Source organism: Manacus candei, unplaced genomic scaffold, assembly GCF_025592945.1.
Source record: "Manacus candei isolate 608988 ecotype Guabito, Panama unplaced genomic scaffold, ASM2559294v1 h1tg000053l, whole genome shotgun sequence".
Lineage (NCBI taxonomy): Eukaryota > Metazoa > Chordata > Aves > Passeriformes > Pipridae > Manacus > Manacus candei.
Window position 1 is genome coordinate 4,549,579 of NW_026138101.1, and position 19,850 is coordinate 4,569,428.

Below are 19,850 nucleotides of genomic sequence, written 5' to 3' on the forward strand. Positions count from 1 at the left end.
ACTGACCTTCTTTTCTGCCACTCTCTAAGGACAGAGGGATGGGTTATCCTTCCTGCTTCAGCAGGATTCCACAAAGAGGGACCTCAGAACTACCATGCAAGACAAATTTGCTTTCCCACCATGACATTTGCTAACAGGGATGGCTGAGCACAGGCTGTTGTATGTGACAGTTATGCTCCATCTCAGGAACACTAAGGCTTAAATGACCAGCTTGTGACTGGCTTGGTTTGACATCCACGTGTTAAAGTGAGAAAAGGAGGCATGTGTTAGTTTAAGAATAAATACAGTAATAATGCAGAAGTTAATTTAGGAATCGAGTTGAAAAAAAATCATTGTCTTATTAAGGAAAAACATTTCATTGTGAAACACTGGATCTTTAACAGTACAATCTTTAAATTAAAAAGCATATAAGAAACTATTGAAAATTCACTTCCTGCAGAGAAGTTAAAAGCTGAGCCCCCTGCTACTCCAAAAATGTCACGACAAGGTAGATGATGTGACCTACTGCCCACAGAGCTGAGCAGAAAAATGCAGTCAGTGAACAGCAAAAATTCATACTGTTCTGTAAGTAGCTGTGGGGACTGCACACTGCTCGAGTAAAACAGGATGCATTGATATTTTATCAGCAGAAATTAAAACTTTCCATAGCTGCTCCTTCTGGTTTCAAACTGTATTTGTTAAGAGGGAGGGAAAAAAACTCCCCCTTTTTTTTGCTAAGATGTTTCCCCCACTCCCTCTAACTACGTTTTTTTCTAATTCCAGTGACTAAAGCAGCACTTACCATGGATCCATCAGCTCAGTACAAAGGACATGTGCCCACATGTATTTTGGTTTTTACAGCGTGGAAACTTTAATCGAATTACAAGATCAACGAGCTGATAACAGGAATGACTAGTTTAGATTTTTAGCTAAGTGAACTCAAATATTTCTTTGTATTCTTACAGAGGTTTAGTGGTACGTGTCATGGCAGAGAGGTGGGAACTAGCTGATCTTTAAGGTGCCTTCCAACCCAAAGCATTCTAGGATTCTATGATTTATACTCTCAAGCACTTAAAATGCACGAATACCTGGCTTTACCAGGCAGCAGGAGTTTCCCAATGCACTTGGGTAAGCTTTGGGGATTTTTTTGTTTTGGTTTGTTTTTTTTGTTTGTTTGGCTGGGTGGGTTGTTTCTTTTTCTTTTTGGTTGCGTTTCTTATTATGACCTTCTGGAAGCCTCTCAACTCTTCACTAACAAGGTTTTTCAAAGAATCGATAATCCCCTATTTTATATGGGAACAGAAGCACAAAAGCTGGTCAAGCAATGCCCTCAGCGGGAAGTATTCGGTTACAGGACGCTCAGAGCTGCCTTCCTTTCAGGGGTCACATTTGCATTCAGAACAGGCCCCTCCTGCCTTCAGCTGTGGCTGCCCATTAACCATTTCTGCACAGCAGATCACGGGGGATCCCTGTATCCAAAGCTTTTTGAAACAAGCACCTAGGAAGAGCCTGTTAATGCAATTTGCCTGCAGTGTGCAGGATCTGTGTGGAAGAGGTGGCCAAACCCCCATCCCACACAGTGTGGTTCACCGTGACTGTTTGTACCCCAGTCCTTATTTGCACAGAAGGAGGCAGCAAAAGGAGAATGGGACCTTTAATCCAAATATCTGCCATAAGGAGGGTTTCTTCTTTTTAGTTTATTTATTAGTATAATTGAAGATTTTTATTAAATCCCAACTTCCGTACATATCTACAAAAAAAAGGTTCTCAAAGCATTTTAATATCCCAAACTAAACTGGGGAGCAGAGGCTCCACCATGGTGAAGGATAAAGTTAACACAAATCACCTGATGCTACCACTACATTGATATAAGTATTTAGTTTCATTTAGATATGATTTGTCTAGTGTTTGTCAAGCAAGGATGAAAATAAGCGAAAGAAATAATGATCCTTAGGTGCACCAGGGTTGCTCAGTCATTACTTTGCAGCTGAGCTGCTGATTATGTGCTCACCCTAATGGGATTTTAATGTTGGTTGTGCATCTGGCTGTCCATGTAACAGCTGAAAATAAAACACTAACACCCACCCCCAGGCTGGCAGCAGGGCTGGTATATGCAGGCCCCTTCCAGACACTGTCCTCCAGGTGATGTTTATTGTCTCTTTTCTGTATTCCCTTTTCCTCTCAAGCCCTGTTTTCCCACCCCTAGATGCCAGCAAAACTTTTCCTTGCTTTCCTCCTTAACTACACCTTTGGTACAGCTGTTGAACCAGGTACCTGACACTTAGCAGCAAAAATAAGAAGAAAACATCTCCCAAAACAGCTGCACCCCCAACTGCAGTCTAAGTCACAGAATGGTTCGGGTTGGAAGGGACCTTAAAGACCATCTCATTCCAATCCCCTGCCATGGGCAGGGACTCCTTCCACTAGCCCAGGTTGCTCCAAGCCCTGTCCAATCTGGCCTTGAACACTTCCAAGGCAGGCACAGCTTCTCAGGGCAACCTGTGCCAGGGCCTCACCACCCTCACAGGGAAGGATTTCTTCCTATTATCTAATCTAACCCTGTCCTGTGTCAGTTGGAAGCCATTCTCTTGTCCTGTCAATTCATGCCCTTATCTAAAGTCCCTCTCCAGCTCACCTGTAGACCCTTTAGGCATTGGAAGGGGCTCCAAGATCTTCCTGGAGCTTTGTCTTACCCAGGTTGAATGACGCCATCTCTCTTAGCCCTTCCTGGAGATCCTCCAGCCTCTGAAGATCTTTATGGCCCTATTTAGTTACCAAATTTATTGCACCTGATGCTCAGGGAAAGAGCCAAATCAGGTGCATATCTGGGCAGGCAATAAAAACAGCTGTGAAAGGACTGGTACCTTCCGGTGCTAAATAGGTTTATGGTCGTTTATTTTTTTTACCCTTATCTACGATAAAGGTTACCGTGCTTAAGGTGTTGAAGACACCACCCAAGAACCCCTGCAAGCTTTCTGCCTCGCACACCACCCTTGGGAAGAGATGGGGGTCCCCTCAGCGCCCCCCGACGCCCCCACCCCGCGCATCGCTCCTCCCCGCGGGGAGGCCAGGGCTGGGATGCGCTTGGTGTGTTTGTACTGAATATTAGCTGGGAAGGCAAAAACGCAGCCCAGGCGTTGCCCTCCCGCCCCCGGTGGCCGGGGCACCCCGGTCCCGGTCAGCGGGGTCGGGAGGCGGTGCGGGGCGGGCCGGGCAGGCGGCGATGGCGGCGGCGCGGACGGTGCTGCTGACGGGCTCCAACCGCGGCATCGGGCTGGAGCTGGTCAAGCAGCTGCTGGGGTCGCCCAGACCCCCCGCCTGGATCTTCGCGACCTGCCGGGACCCCGAGGGGCCGCGGGCCCAGGTCAGTGCGGGCAGGGGAGGCCGCGGGGGCCGCGAACGGGTCACACGCTCGGGCAGCGAACAGCGAACAGCGAACATTGCTCGCTGCTGCCGCGGGCACCGGGTGTTCGCAGCGCGTCCTGCCCCGGGTGGAAGTCGTTTGAAGTGCTCCGGGTGAAGAATCGGCCGCTGGGTTATTTTCGGCCGTGTCGGAACTGTCCCGACCCGCCCTCCCGTGCCGAGGGTTCGCCCGTGCGCCGCGGGCGCGGCCGGAGCTGGGCTGAGTCAGTGCCTGCGGCTGGGTGAGGAGGTGGGAGCGGCAGCGGTGCTGCTCCGGCTGAACCGTCACACTGCGCTCTGCAAACCCTGGGGATTCAACACCTGGGGATTCAAAACCTGGGGATTCAAAACCTGGCACCTGCAAAACTGGTGGCCCGTGGAGCTGTGGGATTCCCCTCCTCCTGCTTCCCACTTCCCTAAAGTGGGAGAGTGTCGCTGTTGCAGCGGTCAATAATAATACACAGTCTAGTTCCAAGCAACAAGACAGGAGAGGGATAGAACAGGACAGGGTCTTTATTGCAACCGATCTCTGATATTTAAACTCCTCGGTGTAACATACATGTTGCCTTATAATTGGTGTTCCTTTATAAACATACCTTAGGATTGGCTGCCCTGTAACAAACTCACCATGACTCAGCATTTGTAGTCGCTCAACCCTGACAGGAGACACTCGCACGTGTTGCTTCTGCAGGGAATCACAAAGCCTCCCCCGTGCTTCCAGCTTCCCTTAGCTCCAGCTTTTCAGTCTTCTGCTTGCTGTGTCCCACTGAAATACAAGCAGGGAGAAGTTTGCAGAGTGGTTCATTTCACTTGAGTGGGTGGGGTGCAGTGTCCAGAGCAGAGTGGGCCTGGGACTGGACTATTTGGATCCAGATGTAACTTCCCCCAAGGTCAAATCTGATACTGGCACTCTCAGCTGTTCCTCCTCCACCTCACTTCCAGCAGCCTCTGGGAGACACCTCTGGCTGTATCCCCAGTTTGCATAATTTCCTGGGTGAGCTGGTCCTTCAGGGTTTGCTGTCATCCTTTGCTGTGGCTCTGGCTGGGCTGTGCACATAGACCCTTTGGGAGAGTGACTGCAGGATCTTGCACTTGAGGCCCCGTTGTGCTCTGTGCACGTGCACGTTGCTTTATGAGGCCCAGGAGAAGCCTGGGGACCAAGGCAGGTCCCCAGCCCAGCCGTTCCAAAGTGCTGAGAAACATCTGGAAGATGTTTCCCTCAGGGTGGGCCATCACTGGTGCCCCAGGATGATGCTTGGCATCGTCTCTGCCTTGTGCTGATTGTTTCCGTGTCTCTTTTTGTAGGAGCTGAGAGACCTGGCAAACAAACACCCAAACCTGGTTCTTGTGAAGCTGGGTAGGTGCGCTCTGTCTCTGAGCTAGTAAATTCATGACTGCTGGCCACGCTTGGCCCATTTCTCCTTCCCTCCCTCCCTCCCTCCCTCCCTCCCTTCTGGTTGTACACGGAGATCCAGTTCTTCAGAGCTTCTTCAAGTCCTGCTGCCAAAAGTCCAGACCTATCTCTGCCTCAGTACTCCATTCCCTCGAGCCTTCTTGCTCCATGGCCACAGGACCAGGATGTTCTTGAGACCCGTCCCGTGCAGCCTCTGGCTCACCCAGCCAAGTGGCCACATCCTTGCTCTGCCATGCAGCTGAACTGCCTTGATCCCAAGTCCCAGCCAAGACTAAGAGGGCTCTGGGAGAAAAGCAGCTCCTGTGGAAACGCTGCGTGATCAGCCCAGAGCCTGGGCAGCAGCTGTAGGACCTTACAGACCTATCCCACAGCAGGTCCCAGCACAGCTCCCTTGGGGACCTGTCCCTGCCAGGACTGCCCTGGGTTCTCCAGAAGTTGCTCAGGCGTGGACTTCGGAGGTGGTGTCTGCTGGGAACTGAGCCAGCACGGGAGTCACAGCAGCGCTTTGCCCCCATGGTGGGCTTTGCCCGGTGGGCTGCCCCGGGGCAGGACCTTCCGCTGCTGTCGGTGGGGCTGAGGAGGCAGTTTCGGGCTGAGCTGGGCTGTGCCGGGGTGCTCAGAGCTGGTTTCACAGCACCATCTGGTGCTCACGGGTGGAAGAGCCGCGCGGGTCGGGATGTGCGGCTGTTTCGGCAGCACCTTCACCTCCCTCTTCCCCCCAGCCCTCCCATGGCTCTCAGACTCCACTCTCTCCCACTGCAGATGTCTCAAATCCCTCTGCTATCACCGAGGCGGCAAAGATCGTGGAGGTGAAGCTGAACGGCCTGGGCCTGAACCTGCTGATAAACAACGCCGGCATCTACACCCCCACGGCGTCGCTGGACACGGTCGACGCTGAGGACATGGTCAGGACCTACAAGACCAATGCAGTGGGGCCAATGCTGATGGCCCAGGTACGAGTGAGGCTCTGGGGATGAAGTTCACCACGGAATTTGGCCCAGCTTGAGGGTATCCCGGGCTGTCCGTGGTCACAACAGATATCTTGGAGGGCTTTGCCAAGTTTCCTGGGCTGCAGGAGGGAGGGGGCAGTGCCAGGGCTGCCCTCCCAGCCCAAGCCCTCTGTAGCCCCCCTGCATTGTGCTGGGCTAACTGGGAGCAGGCAGGGCCACTGCAGCAAAACACCCAGGCTCTCCTGGCTTCCCACCAATCTTCCTCTTCCTCCCTGGGCCGTGGTTGCCATAAGTGGGGCTGGCTTGAGGCACAGGTGTCCCACAAGTTTGCTTCTCCCCAGGCATTCCTGCCTCTGCTGAAGAAGGCTGCCCAGGAGAGCAAAGCAAAGGGCCTGAGTTGCAGCAAGGCAGCCATCATCAACATCTCCACTGCCATGGGCTCCATCAAGAGAACGACCGATTCCTTCTCTCCGCCTGTCATCTCCTACCGCTGCAGCAAGGTATGGAGGCTGGCAACCTCCCCTGCTCCTGAGCTTGCTGGGAGGCAGAGCTGCCCCTTGCCAGGCCTGATCTCAGGGAAGCACCTGAGACTGCGAGATGGAGGGACTGATCCACGCTTAGAATTGCCCCAGCTCCTGTGGCATCTCCCTGCCCACCCAGGGGAGACACACAATGTCTCTCGAAGACCTGGCATTGCTTTTTCTCCCTCAGCAACAGGGGAGGGAACCTGGAGCTTTTTGCTGCCCGTGGCTGATGCTTCCTTCCTCCCCCAGGCTGCCCTCAACATGCTCACCATGTGCCAGGCTCTGACCTACAGGGAAGCCGGGATCCTCTGTGTGGCACTGCACCCCGGATGGGTGAAAACGGACATGGGCACCCAGAAGGTGGGTTCTGGCTGAGCAGGTCGAGAGGAGAACCCATGGGTGGGACCCAAGCCTACAAGACTTCACAGGAGGTAGCTCAGGTGGCTCCTGGGAGAAGGCATCCATGTGAAAATGAGCTGCCTCTTGGTTCTCCAAGTTGCCCACACGTGTGGTGGGTCACTGCAGAACATGTGATGCTGCCTGGGAAATAGCATATTTCCACAGCACGTATCCAGGGTGAGCAGGAAACCTCTTCAGGGGGCAAAGGGGCTTTGGGCAGCCTAGAGGTGTGCAGAGAAACTGAATCTGACAGAGCAAGGAGGAGAAGAGCAGCACCATTCCATCCTGTGCCCCCTTCCTCAAGGAGCTGCAGGTCCACAAGGCCTCCGTGCATCCTGCAGGATCCCTGTTTTGCAGTGGGGGTGGTCCCTGCAGCACTGGAGTTTTGAGAAGCCTGCACATAGCATCCCATTTGCAGTGGGGATCTCCTCTGTGTCTGTTTTGGTTAAACCTGGCTTTCCAGCCCAAGCCACCTCCATCCAAGCTGGCAGTGAGCATGCAGATATCCAACCATCCTCCCACATAGCAGGCTTATCCCAGCTCCTGTGGCTCTCTGCTCACTCTGGGTGGAAGGAGCCTTGCTGCCCATGTTCATGAGCCCAGTGGGTGCTGGTGGATGGCCTGGAATGACGGTGGTGTCTCGTTGTGCCCGTTGCAGGCTGACCTGACAGTGGACACAAGCGTGCGGGGGCTGCTGTCTGTGCTGCCAATCCTTTCTGAGAAGCACAGTGGGACTCTGCTCAACTGGGAAGGTAAAGCCATCCCCTGGTGACCACTCTGTCCCTGTGAGGGACCCCACGGTGCCAGGACACTCCCTGGGTGCACTGGAGCACCGGGATGCTCAGTCCTCTGTGGTCTGCAAGGAACCTACTTGGGACCCGGTGGGTATACAGAGTGTGATCCCTGCCTTCACCTTGCTAATAAATAAAGTCAATTAGTACCTTCTCCCAGCTGCAGTGTCCCCACTGAGACTGTCTCTGCTCTGGAGCCAGCCCCTATGAAAAACAGCCTGGGATTAATGGTTGGACTTGATGATCTTGGAGGTCTTTTTCTAGCCTATGATCCTAGCAGTCTGTCTGCCTTGTCATCAGCTGCTCCGAGCTGAAGGGAGGTCCCAGGGGCCCACCGAGGTGAGTTGTGCCCCAACAAGCTCCAAGAGCAGCCCCTGCAGCCTGGTCAGTCACAGGCACCGGTGAGTTTTCCTTCCTCATCAGCTCTAGTTCCTCCCGAGCTGGTGGCATTTTGGTGGTCGAGACTTTCAGGGCTGGGAAAGGAACATGGAGTGTTGCCAGGCTGGGCTGGGGGGCAGGGTGCCTGTGCTGGAGGTGGCAGCACTGCCAGAGCTGGGAGCTCAGCCCCCTGGCTCCTTGTACCCCATCCTTGGGGGTCCTGAGCATTCCAGGTGGAGAGGCAAGATACCCCTGTAAAGTTCATGATGGAGAGGGGAGTCCCTTACTCCACAGGCACTTTCCGTAATGGATTTGCAAGTCCTTTTTGGAGCAGTTGCAGGAGCTGGGACAGCTGGATCCAACCTGGGTCCCACTTCTCTTCTGGAGCTGGTACTCCACTGCCCCATCCCTGGTGTGGGGCTAATGCCAGCCCTGCCTGGCAGTGTGTTCCTCGAGCCCAGGCTGACTTGGAACACAGTGTGTTCCAAGCCCATGCTGTGCTTTCCAAGGCCCTCAGGAGACAGCACTGCCAGCAGCACTGTGGGGAGCTGCTGTATGGATGCTCCCTGGCAAGGAGACACTGGCCTCAGCTTCATCCTCAGGGGAGCTCTGAACCACCTGGGCTCTTCCACCTGACCCAGCCACCTGATTTCCCATGCAAATGCTCACTTGTCTTTTGCTCTTTCCCAGCTCACATCTGTGGCCAGAGGAGTCAGTGCCCACCTGGGCACCTCACTATCAGTGCTGTGATGGCAGCAGGAGGAGGGAAATCTCTTGGGAGGAATGGCTGAGGGATGGGAGCGTGGGTGAAGGGCCTGATCCTGCCTCTGTATGGCTGTGCTCAGCCCAGTGCTGGCTCAGAGACACGGCCAAGCCTCCCCCGAGTGCCCTCCCTGCCCCTTGGCAGAGATTCTCCTGCCCCAGTTACTCCACACAAGCCAGCTGGAGCCCAGCCAGTCACCACGGGCTGGCTCCATGCCCGTCTCTCTCCATGTTTCCCCCTTCTGTCCCATGCCACGTGCTGGATCCTGGGAGATGAGCTATGCCAGGGACCCCACCGTGGTTTGCTGACAGCTTGTAGTTGTCCCCCCCCTCCATGAGCATTGCCAGCCCCACGAGACGGATGTAACTGCTCCCTTGGGAACATGGGGAGAAACAGGACTGCTGAAGGCTGGGACGAGCTCCATCAGCTTGGCTGAGGGTCTGCAGAGCAGGTGACACAGGATGGTTGCCCACCTGCTGTGGCAGTGGGGTTTGGGCTGAGCTTGGGAGGCTGGTAGATCCGTGAGGGTGTCTCTCCAGTGAGAGGCCAGATGGGCAGGTCTCCCTGCTCCAGTGCTTGCCAAGTGGTGTTGGCTTTTCCTCTGCACGAGCTCTGCGTGTTTGTGCTCGTGGTTATCTCCCCATTTCCTCCCCTGTCGGATGTTTCCTGCCCCTCTCCCTCCCTTTTGCTGGCTTTGCCCTTTGTGTCAGGCTTATTTCCTGGCTCTGGGCAGTGTCAGACCTCAGTGTTCCCCCTGCCCACTGCGATGGCAACACGCAGCCCTGTGTCCTCTCACTGGGTGCAGCACAGTGCCCCAGGGGACACTTGAAATGCTGGCTCTGCCAGCTAGCCATTCCTTGGGAGCACAGGCAAGCTTGGACAGAGTAAGGGTCATTTAGGATCCATCTGCTTTTAGCAGCTGGTCCATCTCTATTCTGCAGCTGCAGCATGGGTGCCAACTGGACCAGTGTGTTGCCACAGGGGACTTTTGGGTCCAGCAGTAGGGGAAGCTGAACAACCCCTGGGGACCCTTCCCGGGGCTGCACAAGGGCATGGGAACACGTCTGGGGACTTCCAGGGAACATGAGTGGGGAAGTTGTCACCCAGAGCAGCTCAGATGGCCTCTACCAGCCCCTCTGGAGCCATAGTAGCATCTGGGGGCAAACATCTCTGCTCTGGGGAGCCCAGCAGCGCTCCAGGCTCCAGGGATTGACCTCAGTGGTGGGAAAGACCCGTAATTCCCAGGGTCTTCCACCAGCTGCCTTCTTCCAGACCACTGGCAAAGACTTACTGCACCAGGAATTGGAGTCAGGCAGGTACATGGTTTGGGACAGGAGCAGTGAGGACGTGGAGAGTCCTGACTTGACTTGCCAAGGTCAGGGCAAGACCCATTTTGCGAGGGACCCTGTCTAGGGAATTAGAATTTTGAGGATCTCAAACCATGACAGACCCTCCCATGCCCAAGTGGGGCAAACAGCAGCGGGCAGAGCCCCTGTGAAAGGCGAAGCCTGCTACAGGAGGACAGGGTCGAAAAAAGGAAACGGGGAACGGAAAAGGGCTGCTCCTGTGACAGCAGTGCAGCTGTGGAGGTGGAGCAGCAGGCAGAAGGCAGGTCACAAACAGCCAGCACACGAGGAAGTGCCGGGACACCACCCAGCGTGGCCAGGGCGGGCGGCCACAGCAGCTCCAGGTGCAGCAGATCTTCACTGGCAGGGGAAGGACCAGGAGCAGAGGCAACCAGAACTGCAGGGACCTCCACCAGGACGTGGAGATCCCTTTGGCAGGAGTCATCTTCCAGCCAAAACTTCCTTCTGCCAAGGTGTGGGCACCGTCTGTGGCGTGGGGGGACGGGGCAGCAGGATGGGGACGTTCCTGTGCTGGGTGGTACAGCGGTCCTGGGGCTCAGAGCCGTGGGTGACCATTCCCAGAGCCATCAGCAGTGGAGAATACTAATGCTGGGAAGGCTGGATTGTCTGGGAGTGCAAGTGCTGGGAGGGTGCTGAGGTCCAGGGCTGCCATCAAAGTACAGGGATCCAACGTGGGTCCATGAGAAATGGGGCTCTGGAGGAAGAATGTCCCAGTCCCTGCAGCACCAGGGCTGCTGAGGAAGCCAAGTGGGACCAGCAGATAATGTGCTGAGGCTTCCTCTGGCATGGCTGCAGCTGCAGGGCTGGGGTTGCTCCATCGCTATCGGTCCCTGCAGAGCCCTGTGCATCCCTTCTCCCTCCCTGTGTTATTGTTAGCTGGGAGGAAGCAGCTTCCCCCAAGTCCCACCTCAAACTTTTAACCCACTGCTGCCTGGCCTGATGCTGCTCTGCACTCCCATCAGCCAGAGCCAGGAAAGCTCCACATCTGCCTTGGGAGGATGGTTTGAAACTGGGAACTTGCTCCAGGCTTTACTTTCTTGGGGACCAGCAGCACCCCCTGGCTTGTCTTCCCCAAGCCACATTGTCTCCCACGGGTCTCCCACAACCCCTCTTGCAAAGGATGGACACTGGCATTGTCACCTCTGAGGCCCTGAAAGATTTAGATGCCGATGCTTCCCTCCTTCCTCTCTCTTCCCCCTTTTAGTTGGTCGGATCCTGCCTTGTGCTTCCTCTGGAAGTCCCCCCTGATCTGCTGGGGGAAGGCACCATGGAGGCAGCAGCTTTACCAGCTTTGCACAGACTTAACCCAAGCACCTGATAAAGGGTTTGGAGGAAATCCCTCTTGAGGAAGAAAACAGCATCACTTCACCCACTTCATTTGACGAGCTGGGGTTTAATTGAACCCCGGGATCTCCAGAGGTGCTACCTGCCACTCCTTGAGGAAGTGGATATCAGACAGACATCTCAGCAGCCTCTTCCAGACTGTCATCTTCTCATGCAGCTGAACTCTGCCAAATTGCCCCCCACTTCTCTCTGGGCAGGGAGGGGCCCTCAGCGTGCCATCAGCACAGGCTGGACTGTGCCCTCCCTGGTGACAACCACCAAGGGACACTTTTCCTGAGCATCAGTGCCCATGCAGGAGCAGAGGTAGGTCACAGAATCACAGAATCTGTCAGGTTAGAAGGGACCACAGTGGGTCATCTGGCTGGTCACCCAGCTGCTGAGCCTGATGGGGTGATGCAGGGATGCTCCACCTCCCCTGCAAATATATCACAGATGTTGATGTGACCACCACGTGCCCCATGTGCACCCCCAGAATAAACCAGAGGTTTGTCTGCTCCGTGTCCTGGAGCCCTGGCACAGCCACGCACATGGATCTTCAAAAAACCCTGTTTGGGAGCATAGGAGGGTGCACCCTTGGGTCACGGTGAGGTGTTCGTCCTTCCTCCCACAGCTGGGCTCTGCCCACGCCTTTGCCCCCAGCAGTGCCCGGAGTGATCCCTTGGTCCTGCTCTGCAGGGTCCTGCTGGGTGTTTGGAGCAGGTCAGCCTCTCCCTGCCCGTCCCATGGCACCAACTGGGCCTGAATTTCCAGCTCTTCCAGAACAAGTTCATGGGTGGCTGCACCTGAAGCTGGCACGGCCTGTCTGTGACCGTGCAGGAGGGGGCTGTGGAAATGGCAATGGGGTTCAGCTGCCAAGGGCATGCCATGGGCTGGGGCAGGCTTCCTGCTGCTGCCTGCAGGACAGGAATCACTAGAGGGGTCATCCCCTCGGTCCCCAGCATGTCAGCACACAAATGCATCTGTTCAAATGCAGTGAGTGGCATGGGGAATTTGGGATGTCCCTGGAGACCAGCAGGTACCTATCCCATCCCCTCTAGCCACATGGTTAGTGTCCCTGCCTTTGTCAGGGGTGCAGGGTGACATGGCTGTGATGCACAGTTCAGAACCAGACTTGCTCCCCTGGAGCATCTTTCCCCCCTTGTTGTCCCGAGGGAATGGAATTAGACCCTGTGATGGCACGAACAAAGATCCAAGCTCATTCCGATGAGCTCTCTCCCGCATGTCCCTCTCCTCGGAGCCAGGGAAGTGACGCTGGGGAGGAACTTGGCTGCTCTTGTTTGTTATTACAGGATAAAGTTACCCTTTAAAGCAGAGCCAGTGCTGTCAGGGCTGCATACCATCCGGGAACATCGCTCCTTCCCAGCGGCTCCGGGACACTTCTGGTTATTGTGCTCGCAGGGAACCAGCCCAGCCCCAGGCACAGCGAGGGGGATGCAGGTGGGGGGATCCAAAGAGGAGCCTCGAGGCTTTTTTCACACCCTGGGAAAGTTGGAAGCAAAGGGGAAAGGCCTCTCTCTGGAGAGTGGCAGCTCTTCTGACTCTGGGATACGTGGGAAAGAGGAGCAGAAAGCAAGGGCTGGGAGCAGTGGAAAGGCAAGGGGAGCTGGATGTGGTTGGGGGTGTCTGTTGCCTCCTGGGATGCTAATCTCACCCCAGCTCAGCTGGGGACCCTCTGGTGAGGACAGACTGCTGGTTCCCATCGAGGGAAACCACTGTGCACATGCTGGGCAGTAGCGTGCAGCTGGCACCCATCTCACCCCCCTGCAAGTCCAGCGCCAGCTCAGCATCTCTGGGCCATGCACAGACAGGAAGAGGGCTGGCTTCTCCTTCGAGCTCCAGCCTCTGTCCCTGGGGGTCCCAAATCCAGGGGAGCCCCCCCCTCCCCGTGGCACCCCAAGAGACACCCCAGCACCCCAAGGCTTTGCAGACACGGGGGTTTCTCAGCAGTACCCTGGCCATCCCACCCAAGCTAGACCCTCAGGAGGGGGCTAGGGGCTTGCTCAGGGCTTGACCCCCCCACACACTGAGCCATGACGTGCCTGTGGGGTGGAGGGGAAGGAAGCTGACCCGGTGGAGCCGAGCCAGGGAGAGCTTCCTGGCAGTGAGCTGCAGCCTCCAGCGCCTTCCCTGCCGCTGCAGATGGCTCTGAGCGGGATGCAAAGCAGGCAGAGAGCTGTGCGAGCCCTTTCCAGCCATTCCCCAGCCTGGCATCCACCCGCTTCTGCCGTGTGGGAGGCGAACGCCAGCTGGGGCCCTGACACCGCCACCTCAGCGGGGTGTCGAGGGAAGCCTGACTCATCCCCAGCAGGAGAATGTGAGACTTGCACATGTAAACAGAGCTGGCCCCAGCGCGCCAGGACACGTGACAGATACAGGAGACAGGCTGGAGCCACAGCCTGGGGCTGGTGGCATCCACACGTGTGCTAGAGGCACCACAGAGAGCCAGGATGGGTCCTGCTCAGGGGGGCATCACTCGGGTGGGGCGGACGTGGCAGGATCCCTGTTATCAGCGTGTCCCCCCTGCTCTCCTACCCCTGCCCCACTGGGGGCTTTTAGCAGCTGGTTTTATCCCTGGTCTACCTGTTTGGCTGCATCTGCTTTCCTCCAGGGACACCCTTCACACTGGGGACTAGTTTGGACCAGCAGCTCAAGACAGGCAGAAGAGGTGCAGGATGACCAGGGAAGTGGTGGAAAAAACACATGGATGTGGCATGTGGGGACATGGGGGCCTGTTTAGTGGCAGGCTTGGCAGTGCTGGGTTAATGGTTGGACTTGATGATCTTGATGATCTTAGAGGTCTTGTCCAACCCTAATGATTCCATGATTCTATGAGAGCAAAGCTCCTGAGATGCCATCCATGGTGCCAGCCTCAGGAGCAGAGTGTGGCTTGTGGTGTCAGGAGGTCTCCCTGCATCTTCTCTTCCACAGGGATGGAGAGAGTATGGTGGCAGTCTGGGAGCTTGGGTGTCTGTTCCCATCCTGGGAGCAGGGATCACTCAGAAACCTCCTGGTTATTCAAGGCACTCTCCAGCACGTGATTTCCCCTTGGGTTGATCTGTGCTGTGCTGTGGGCTTGGGGCTGGGAGAGCTGCAGACCAGTGGGGAGAGGAGATATTACAGCACTTCCTATCCCTTAAGCTGGTTTCATTTCCTTAATCCCCATCCCAGCATTTTCTCTGTTGTTTTCTTTGGAAGGGAGGGAGCTTTGCTGAAGGCTGGTGCTCACTGCAGGGAGCACTTTCACGCTCTGGGAGATCAAGGTGGTTGCCCACTGGCTGTTTCCAGATGGATTCACTCTCTGCTCTTGGGTGCAGTGGAGCAGATCTGGGTGTGTGTGGGTTCTGCTGCTCTGCTCAGGGAGGACCATATTCACATGCACCAGCTTTGGGGCAACATATCTGTAGCACAGCCGACTGGATGGGCTGAGCTTTGCTTCACCTGCTGCCGATGCCTGAGCTGTGCTGTGGTCCAGCCATGCCACCCTCCCTGCCACTGGCTACATGTGCCAGCTGGGCTGGTTTCTGGGCTTGCCCATGACCTCAGCCTTTCTACTCAGTGTTGGACAGTCCCAGGAGACAGTAGGAATATTGTGAATCATGAATACTTTTGGAGTGATCCCTGGGGCGTGTGCCTGAGATGGTTCCTGCTGTGCTGAGGTGGGCATGGCTGCCTGGCTGCAGGAGGTGGAGTGGCCCTAAGGGATGTTCAGCCCCCCAGGCTGAGCAGGGACAGGGGTTGGAGATGCTGCCTGCCACCTCCCCAGAGTGGAGGAGGGAGTTAGGAGAGGAGACAGCTGGCTGACGGCCAGAGAATCTGGACTAGCACCGTTCTGCAGCTCCCTGCCCTCCTCAGCCTATGCTGGGGCTGAACCTGATGCACTCCCAGTCTGGATGTCCTGGTTTTGCTGCAAAGCCCTGACTTCTGTTCCTGCTTGCTGGCCAGAGTCTGGGAGAGCTGACCAGCACCCAGTGCTGGCCAACACCGAGCAGGTTTGTGGCCGCTCCGAGGGTGTCCTGTCCTCCCTTCTCCAGGCCCTGTGAGCAGGCACAGTGCTGGGACAGGCAACTCTGCCCCATGGAAAGGGACAGGCTGGGTCAGGGTTGTGCCTCAGCCTGCTGCCGCCGTCATCTGGCCCCGGGTGCGTTGGGGAAGGTTTTCCAGCAGAGCTCAGAGGACCTGCTGGCACAGCCCTTCCGCGCTGCCGGCCAGTTCCCGAGCGTGGCCAGGGCTCCGGTGAGTCAGCTGGAGCAGCAGCTCACATTGCTCATGCTGCATCAGCACCGCCCTGGCTCCATTAGCTTTGTCCCAGGTTGTGTTCCCCAAAAACGCACATCCTTGCAGGATGAGAAGCCCCGTGCTGGGATGCCCTGCTCCAAGGTGGCAGCAGGGATGGTGGCAGGCTCTGTGGAGCAGAGGCACCTTGGCTGCTCGTGGGGACGATGGCCAGGCTCCCACTGTGCTCAGCACACGGGGCTGTCCCGGTGCAAGGCTCGGAGCCCTGGGCTGTGTGTACTGCCTTGCTCCAGCGCTGAGCAGGAATGCTGAGCACGCAGCAGCTCCAGCCTGGAGCCAAGGACTGGCCTCCAGCCCTCCAGAGAGAGGGGAGAGGAAGACGTGGCTCCAGGCCCAGCCTGCAGTGAGAAGAGCAATTTGGGCAGAGACCTGCGGTGCGGGGCTCTGCCGACAGCTCAGACCTTCCTCTGCACCGTGGCAGGCGGATGCAGGCAGCTGGCATGGCTGGTTGCTGAAGCTGCCAGGGAGAGGGGAATGTGCTTAGAGTGGTCCTGGGTCACCAGGCTCTGGAAAGGTGTAATCCTGTGGTGGGAGGAGCAGGGCAATGCCAGATGGTTCTCAGACAGGGTGCCCTTGTGCTCAGGAACTCCTGCCTGCACCAATATCCAGCTTCCCAGTGCTGGCAGGGACTGCAGGGAAACCTCCTTCAGAGACAAGAGTCCAGAAGTAACCATCTCCATGCTGTGAGGGTTAACACAGGAGTATCCTTATCCATACTGGAAGGGTTAACCCAGGAGTATCCATCCATATCCATGCTGGCAAGATTAACGCAGGAGTATCCATATCCACAATGAAAGGGTAAAACCAAGATTAACTTCATCCATGCTGTGAAGGTTAACTCAGGAGTATCCATCCATATCCATGCTGGCAAGATTAACCCAGGAGTATCCATATCCACAACGAAAGGGTTAAACCAAGATTAACTGCATTCATGCTGGGAAAGTTAACCCAGGAGTATGCAAATCCATGCTGGCAGGGTTAACCTCTGTCAGCTAGCAGGCATCGTGCCTCCATGAAGCCAGGAGGGAGTTTTGGGGGGCAGGCAGGCCAGAGGTGCTGCAGGAACTCGGGCAGGAGCCTGTCCTTGCTTTTGTTTGCCAAGCTGGTCTGTGCTGAGCAAGCTCCCAGAACAGCGGGTGCGTTGCGCCGGCCCCGGCCTTGGCACGGGCAGTGCTTGGCTCCACGACCCAGCCTGGCAGGCATGTGGCTGACAGGAGGGTGCTGCAGGCAGCTCTGCCGGCCCCAGCCTGGCCAGGTCCCCTCTCCTGATGTCTGCAGGGATACAGCTGCTCCCCATCCCAGCAGCAGCCAGGAATGGGGCTTTGCCTTGGGATGGTGGTGCATAGGTAAGCGAAATGTGGTGGTGTGGGTCAGTCCACCTCCAGGCACCCCAAGTCTTTACTGAGAAGGTGGTCAAACCCTGGAACAGGCTTCCTGGAGAGGTGGTTGATGGCCCAAGCCTGTCAGTGCTTGTCAGAGGCATTTGGACAATGCCCTTAACAACATGCTTTGATTTTGGGTCAGACCTGAAGTGCTCAGGAAGTTGGCCCAGATGATCCTTGCAGGTCACTTTCAACTGAAAATTTTCTTATTCTTTTCTTTTCTTTTCTTTTCTTTTCTTTTCTTTTCTTTTCTTTTCTTTTCTTTTCTTTTCTTTTCTTTTCTTTTCTTTTCTTTTCTTTTCTTTTCTTTTCTTTTCTTTTCTTTTCTTTTCTTTTCTTTTCTTTTCTTTTCTTTTTTTCTTTCTTTCTTTTTCTTTTCTTTCCTGTTTTTCTTTTTTCTCCTTCCTTCCTTCCTTCCTTCCTTCCTTCCTTCCTTCCTTCCTTCCGGTTAGATTGGATATTTGGAAGAAATTATTCCCTGTGAGGCTGGTGAGGGAGGCACTGACATAGACTGCCCAGAGAAGCTGTGGCTGTCCCATCCCTGGAAGTGTTCAAGGCCAGGTTGGATGGGGCTTGGGGCAACCTGGCCCCAAGTGGAAGGTGTCCCTGCCCATGGCAGGGGGGTTGAAACAGGATAGTCTTTAAAGTCCCTTTCAACCCAAACCATTCTGTGACTAATCAACCACCTGCCTGGGTGGATCCACCCTTGCTGCCTTTCTTCGTTGGCCCTTTGGTTTGGCTTTTCCCCACTGGCCTCAGGACCTGCTGTCCTCTCTCCCATCTTTGCATCACTTCTCCTTCCCTGTAACCAGGCCAGCCCAGAGGACTGGGACGCCCTGGTTCTCACTGAGCAACCTCAGCAGCAGTGCTCTGCTCCTCGGTGTGGCCCCAGGAGAGTGACAGCGGTGCAATGATTTCCTTGTCACTGATATTGCCCTACTCTGCTGAGCTCTGAGACCTGGCAATGGTCTAATTAGTGTTTCTGCCTCACAGGGCTGGCGGGAGCACTGTGCTGTCTCGTCCTTGCGTGCAGGATGTCTCACCGGGGCTGCAGAGGCATCAGTCCCATTTAAAACTGGGTCGACTCAACAGGATCTAGGACAGGTAGGAAAAAGATGGGCTTGGGAGAAAGGAGAGGAGCAGGGAGCATTCCCCCAACAGGCATGGAGGTGGGGAAGTGTGGCTTACTCTTCTCTCCGCCTTCAGGGATGCTCAGAGGTGTCAAGGTTTAGGACCTGCACTGGCAGTTGTGGAAGCAGCACCGTGTAACTGTGGCATCTCTGGGGTGACAGTCTGCATTTGCACTGGGGCCACCTGTCCCTTAGCTGGGGACACTGGGAGCACTCCTCTGCTCCTTCCCAGTGGAGGCTGGAGGCTGGTGGGATGGGGAATGCGGGTCAGCGCCAATACTCTGCTCTCCCAGGGTGGACTTGCTTTGAGCACAGCTCGGCTCAGTCAGGCTCAGAAGGTGCAGGGGGGTGCTGGGTACCAGAGAGCTGGGACCAAGGGTGTTTGGGGGTTCCCTCTGCCACGGACTAACTGTACAGCCTTGGTCACATCACTTTGCTGCTGGGCTGTGCAACACGCTCGGGGGCTGTCAGGGAGCGCTGAAGCTTGGGAGGCTGCGGTGGCTTTCGTGGAGGGAGAGAGGGCTGAGAGAGGAGAGGGGGGCTCCAACCATTGCTGCCCTGGCAGGGGGGGCTGTGGGCACTGTGTTTGCACAGGACGGCAAAGAGCCCAGGGCCAAGCAAGCCGGGCTGATCCCGCACCTCTCGCGCCAGGGGAGGTGGGATCCTGCTCCGACTCTTGGAGGAGCTGGCGGACCCTCGGGGGATGCTGGTGGTCCGGGAGGGCCGGGACCCCCGCAGGGCCGCGGCGGCCGTGGCAGGGGCGGTGTTGGTGGTGTCAGTGGCGGTGTCAGTGGCGATGGTGGCGGTGGTGGCTGCGGTCTCCTCGGGGAGGGAGGCGCTCCCGGCCATGCAGCCGCCAATGGCGCTGGCTGGGCCGTGGTTTCCTGCCGAAATCACATGGCTCCCGCGTTTCCATGGAGAGAGCCGGGGTGGGCGCTGCCAAGAGCCTGCACGAACTCCCCGCTTGCTCCCGTCCATGGGAGTGGAACAAAGGGGATGCACCGAGCCAGGCCCGCTCTCGCCCCGCGCCTCGCCCCCCGCCTCTCCTGGGACATGTGAGTGCCACCCGCAGCTCCGCACCCCGCGGCCGCGGGGGGGGTCGGGGGGAGCGGGGTTGGTGGCTTTAGCAGGGCTACACCCTTGGGGGGGCCACGTCGCCGCAAGCCACCGCCCGCCCGCCCGAGCCGCCGCTGCCCCCGCCCCGGTGGGCGCCCCGGGGCAGGGGGTGTCCGGGCACGGCGGGAGGGGGCACGGGCACACGGACACGGGGACAGGGACACGGGGACACGGGCGTGGGGACACGGACACGGGGATCCGCTCCGCCGCCCCACTGCGGGCTGGGGGGCAGCTCCGCAGCCCGCGGCAGGGCCGGCACCGTGGCCGGAGAAGGAGCCGACTGACAGTGGGATATCGGGTCCAGCAACCCCAGTGTCACCCACTGCCCCCCAGACCCGGTCCGGGGTGTATCAGCTCCTCCAGCCGCTCTTTCCCTCCCGGGTTTGGGATGACGCTGGTGGTATGAGCCGTGTCCTGCCCCGAATCCCCTGGGACTCCAGGCAGGAGTATGGGCAGGGGTACGGCGGGCGGAGGGGAAGCTGCCCGTGCCCATATAGGGCCGTGCCCGAGCGCCTGCGGGACGCCAGAGCCATGGATCCCGTGGGAGAGGCTGCACCCATCTCCCCCCATGCCACCCCTGCGCCCAGGCGGGACCCGGGGGGGCTCCGGAGGGACCTG

General features: G+C 56.9%; 2 protein-coding genes across 4 annotated transcripts in view; both read left to right on the top strand.

Moving 5' to 3' along the window:
* Positions 1 to 3,170: 3,170 nt before the first annotated feature.
* LOC127477538 (C-factor-like) lies at positions 3,171 to 7,613 on the top strand. Its single transcript, XM_051801986.1, has 6 exons — positions 3,171 to 3,343; positions 4,687 to 4,738; positions 5,558 to 5,748; positions 6,087 to 6,245; positions 6,519 to 6,629; positions 7,327 to 7,613. The coding sequence occupies exons 1-6, from the start codon at positions 3,203 to 3,205 to the stop codon at positions 7,438 to 7,440; spliced, it is 768 nt and encodes a 255-aa protein (XP_051657946.1). The 5' UTR covers positions 3,171 to 3,202; the 3' UTR covers positions 7,441 to 7,613.
* Positions 7,614 to 8,646: 1,033 nt separating this feature from the next.
* RIPOR1 (RHO family interacting cell polarization regulator 1) overlaps positions 8,647 to 19,850 on the top strand; it is a 33,960-nt gene continuing 22,756 nt past the window's right edge. For 2 of the 3 annotated variants that reach the window (XM_051801962.1, XM_051801961.1), the window contains exon 1: positions 18,906 to 19,171. In XM_051801962.1, coding sequence (XP_051657922.1) covers positions 18,913 to 19,171 — 259 coding nt within the window. In that variant the 5' untranslated portion in view covers positions 18,906 to 18,912. Of the gene's footprint in view, positions 10,420 to 11,171; positions 11,615 to 17,979; positions 18,091 to 18,905; positions 19,172 to 19,850 lie in introns of those variants that run through there. The other variant, XM_051801964.1, reaches the window with a different exon arrangement.

Excerpts from the sequence above, each read along its gene's own strand:
- LOC127477538 (XM_051801986.1), top strand. The coding sequence starts at position 3,203 with ATGGCGGCGGCGCGGACGGTGCTGCTGACGGGCTCCAACCGCGGCATC. Across the intron at positions 5,749-6,086 it reads GGCCAATGCTGATGGCCCAG|GCATTCCTGCCTCTGCTGAA; the intron begins GTACGAGTGAGG and ends GCTTCTCCCCAG. Across the intron at positions 6,246-6,518 it reads TCTCCTACCGCTGCAGCAAG|GCTGCCCTCAACATGCTCAC; the intron begins GTATGGAGGCTG and ends TTCCTCCCCCAG.